The sequence below is a fragment of the Rhinoraja longicauda genome, chromosome 30, assembly GCF_053455715.1.
Source record: "Rhinoraja longicauda isolate Sanriku21f chromosome 30, sRhiLon1.1, whole genome shotgun sequence".
Lineage (NCBI taxonomy): Eukaryota > Metazoa > Chordata > Chondrichthyes > Rajiformes > Arhynchobatidae > Rhinoraja > Rhinoraja longicauda.
Genome location: NC_135982.1, coordinates 24447921 through 24452117, shown reverse-complemented (window position 1 = coordinate 24452117; position 4197 = coordinate 24447921). Strand labels below are relative to the sequence as shown.

Below are 4197 nucleotides of genomic sequence, written 5' to 3'. Positions count from 1 at the left end.
TCTCTCCTGAGATGCTGCCTGACCTGCTGAGTTACTCCAGCATTTTGTGAATAAATACCTTCGATTTGTACCAGCATCTGCAGTTATTTTCTTATATTATTCAAATTATATTTAGTCAGATGAGGAGCACAAAGCATCAATCACATTGGCAGCAATGTTGTGCTCAACGACCAATCTTTTCTAAAGCTCTACCTTTGTTGGTGAACTTTAATTATCCCACTAACATGGAATGCAAAACAACAGAAACAACACGTCAGTTTGTTGGCGTTGGTTTATTATTGTCAATGTACAGTGAAATAAAACTGTTTTGAGTGCTATCCAGGTTAATCATATCATACATGAGTACAACAGGTAGTGCAAAAAGAGAAAGGAAACAGAGTGCAGAATATAGTGTTACAGCTACAGAGAAAGTACTGGTAAAAAGTGCAAGGGCCGCGACGAGGTAGATTGGGAGATCGGGAATACATCCTTAGCATATAAAAGGTCCGTCCACCAGTCTGATAAGAGCGGGAAGGAGCTTTTCTTGAATTTGATGGTAGGTGCTTCTGTGACTTCTGTCAGATGGGATTGACCGTGGTATGCGTGGTCATTGATTATGTTGGCTGATTTCCCGAGGCAGCGTGAAGCATAGATGCAGTCAATTGGAGGGAAGTATTGCGGTCGCCATAACAAGCTCCATGCATCTTCCTAACTTTCTATGGTGCCGGTATGGAAATATTATCATTTATAAAGTGGTTTAAATTGTCACTGGTGATGTTTTATCAAACCCTTCTTTTGCTTTTATTGTACACCCACCCACCTAAAAATGAAAAGCCTGGTGAGCTATTGATCTTTATCCCACACCCTCATCAAACAACACTGATTTTCAATGTTAACGCATTGCCAAAAGTAATTGAAGGCTGTTTTCATATCTCACACGCTGAAGATGTCATGAACAAAATTCAGCATCGATGGAAAAGTACAAATGAAATAAATAATGTAGTGTTAACGTATCCTTGTTAATTTTACAACTACGGACTTATTTTGACTTCCACATCAATTGCACCAACTTCGCGTCCCACCAGTTAGACGAATATCACACAGATGAGTTTAAAATAAATACATTTCTCTTAAATTAATATAAATAGCTGTTCATACAAACATAATTAAATCCGGAAACATTTACACGATCCTATTAAGGATGGTTACCAGCAAAATCAAACTTGTAAACATCCTACGGTGTCACTAGAACTTAACAATAGAAGTTTGCAGAAAACGAGTCGAAAGCGCTGTTGCGGAAGTAAACTTTGAAGTGTGGAAAGTGCGTTGTCCTCGCCGTCCCGCGCTTTCACTGAAGCCCTGGTAAGAAAAAAGAAAGTGACTTTCATATGTGCTTCAGATTTAAAACCAAAAGAATCGTTTTAATCGTGATTTGATTCAAATAGAGTGGGTTTAATTGATGTACAGAATTAGGAAAACTGTAATTTAACCCCTCTTTCACAAAATGCATGTTTGCATGTACTCCTTTCATTATCTACATTTGGACAACAATTGAATCAATGGAATAAACATCATTCTTTGCCCTTTAAGAAAGCTTTCTTTGAGTTGGGAGTGAAATACCAACTATCTCCAGAGTCTGCGATCTTCTCTGTTGTTTTCAGCCAACTTCAAGTTACAAACGTGGTTGGTAGAGTCCAAGAAACTTTTTCTATGATATTCCTATCTTTATTCTAGACTTCCCAATAGTTGGCCCACTGTTAATAATTTGTTAAACTAAATTTATTTTACATGATGTAAATGTAACATTTTTCCAACCAAAAATGTCGTTAATTACACCCAACCATCTCAAACGTGAAGTGAAAGTGGTCGGCAAAGAGTGGTACTTGCCCAATTAGAAGTCTCTTACCTAAAGTGACACGATCAACATCCCAGGCTACTCATTGCACCGATTCTATCCAGCTTCATTCCAAAGCATCCTCGTGTTGACCCTTTCTTACTTCTGCTCCTGGACCTGAGAGGCCCGTTGGCAATGCCTTGGAGGATTCTCAGCAGGGAACCGTCAGAAACGGTGTGTCTGCTTTCGAGGTCCTGCGAGTTCCTGTCCCATCCTTCTTCCAGTTCACGTTGGCCATCTTGCAGGCGGAAGGACATGTCGATCGGTGATGGGTCGTCTGCTTCGGCGTCGGCCTCCTCATTAGTCAGAATGCGCTCAACTTCCTCCAGTCGGTCAGTCAAAGCCTGCAAATTACAGGAACGTGGAGAGTCAACTTCGCAAACTTCGAAGTACATTTTAAACAACTTAAATTAAGTGCATGAAAACAAATTCTAGAACTGGATATGACAGTTGGACATGACAAATTATAGAACTAGATACTAAATCATGACAGAAAAACGTGGGGCGAATCTGCTGAAATATATCTATTAAATGCAGTATTACAACATCCTGTTGTTGTTCAATATGGATTTTTAATGGCCGCCAATGTAGAGCTTTTAAAATAAGACTTTTTTGACATATTCATCTTAAATTGATGCTATCATTATTTTTGGATAGGAAATGTAACATGTTGAAATCGTCTCAAAATCTCTTTTTTTTTCAAATTCTGTTGTAAATCACGATTGAGCAACTTGACTTGACTACAGTTTTCACCTGACGGCCAAAATTATAGTTCAGCTATGGTTGGATGATAAGTACATGCCGTGATACTCAAAGATAAACGTCCAAGAAAACGATCGCCATACACAGGCCTCATTGGGATGGGCGTTTAAGAAGGTTTGTTTCTAAAGTACAGGTGACTTGGATGGGCTTGGATGGACTCTTGTCGCGGGAGAGTCATTCTGACCCACCCTTTGTAATGAGAATTGGTCCTTGACTTCTGACAGAAGAATTGACAATGACATCTTTTACTGAAAATACCAAAGAGTATTTCTGACCATAACTTTTTTTTGGTGAAAAGTAGATGGTCAGACCTACAGCGGGCAGCGCAAATCCTGCGATCTCTCGAAGGACCATTGCCACAGTGGTACCGGGTCGACCGGTGCTGAAATCTGACAATACTTGTCAATGTCCACAGTTTTCTCACCGTAGGTCAATCGAAGGTATTTATTCACAAAATGCTGGAGTGACTCAGCAGGTCAGGCAGCATCTCAGGAGAGAAGGGATGGGTGACGTTTCGGGTCGAGACGTCTGAAGAAGGGTCTCGACCCGAAACGTCACCCATTCCTTTTCTCCCGAGATGCTGCCTGACCTGCTGAGTTACTCCAGCATTTTGTGAATAAATACCGTCGATTTGTACCAGCACCTGCAGTTATATTCTTACATTACATAGATCAATGCTCTGCTCAGCCCCTCCCAGCGCTGGTTACACAGCCTTCAAGCTCCGAGCTCAACCTTTACCAAGACTCTGACTAGTGAGGTAACAATCACAGTCATCCCTCCATATCGTTGGCGAATATTGAAAACATTGCATAAAATTACAATTAGTTATTGCGACGTTAGTTCATTGCTAAGGAGCAGTTAGTTGTTGCACGATCCACGTTTGACCAGAGCACAAGGCTCAGCGCGGAAGAGTGAACATTACGAACATTGAATCGTGTAGCCCGAGTGCTGTATCTTACCTGGAGGCTTTGCTGGGGACTGGGTCTGGCGTGGACCTGGACGAGAAGGACAAGCAAGAGTCCGCAGCATTGAGCTGTGTAGGTGCCCATCTTCTATCTATCTATCTGCTTTCTCGTCGATCCCTCGCCTGTTCGCCTTCGATCTTCTTTCTCTCCCTTAGGGATCAGTTTCTGCCTCCAATTCTTTTCCCGAGACTTTTATCCTTCCCGGGCTGACGTCACGGCGCCGGGGATTGTTATCCTAGAATTAAATCAGGATCTTTCCGTCACTGACGAGAGATAAAGGGTTATGAGAAATTGCCTTATAAGTTCCAGTTATGCAAAGTATTCACATTCCGAGATATTTAGTTCACGAAAGATTTCATAACATTTAACAAAAGTAGTTGAGTAACAGATCCCATTACAGCAAACAATCCCAAAGTTGCGTTTCTGGTACTCCTTGACATTTAAAGGAAATTATGAATTTAATTTAAGGGAAATATTTTAGTGAAATGTGGAGTTCCAAGGATGATAACTCATTGTTAGGAATAATGAGTTGAGTGCGTTGGCAAATGACAGTCCGGGTTCAGAACCGGTTACAAGCTAGAATGTAGAGCCTGCTGC

General features: G+C 41.1%; 1 protein-coding gene across 1 annotated transcript; it reads right to left on the bottom strand.

The window, feature by feature from the left end:
- Positions 1 to 267: 267 nt before the first annotated feature.
- LOC144607970 (C-type natriuretic peptide-like) lies at positions 268 to 3769 on the bottom strand. The gene is made up of 3 exons (XM_078425149.1): positions 3595 to 3769; positions 1886 to 2217; positions 268 to 1338 (listed from the first exon to the last, which is right to left on the bottom strand). Exons 1-2 carry the CDS (start codon positions 3682 to 3684, stop codon positions 1900 to 1902), a joined length of 408 nt encoding a protein of 135 aa, XP_078281275.1. The 5' UTR covers positions 3685 to 3769; the 3' UTR covers positions 268 to 1338; positions 1886 to 1899.
- Positions 3770 to 4197: the final 428 nt, after the last annotated feature.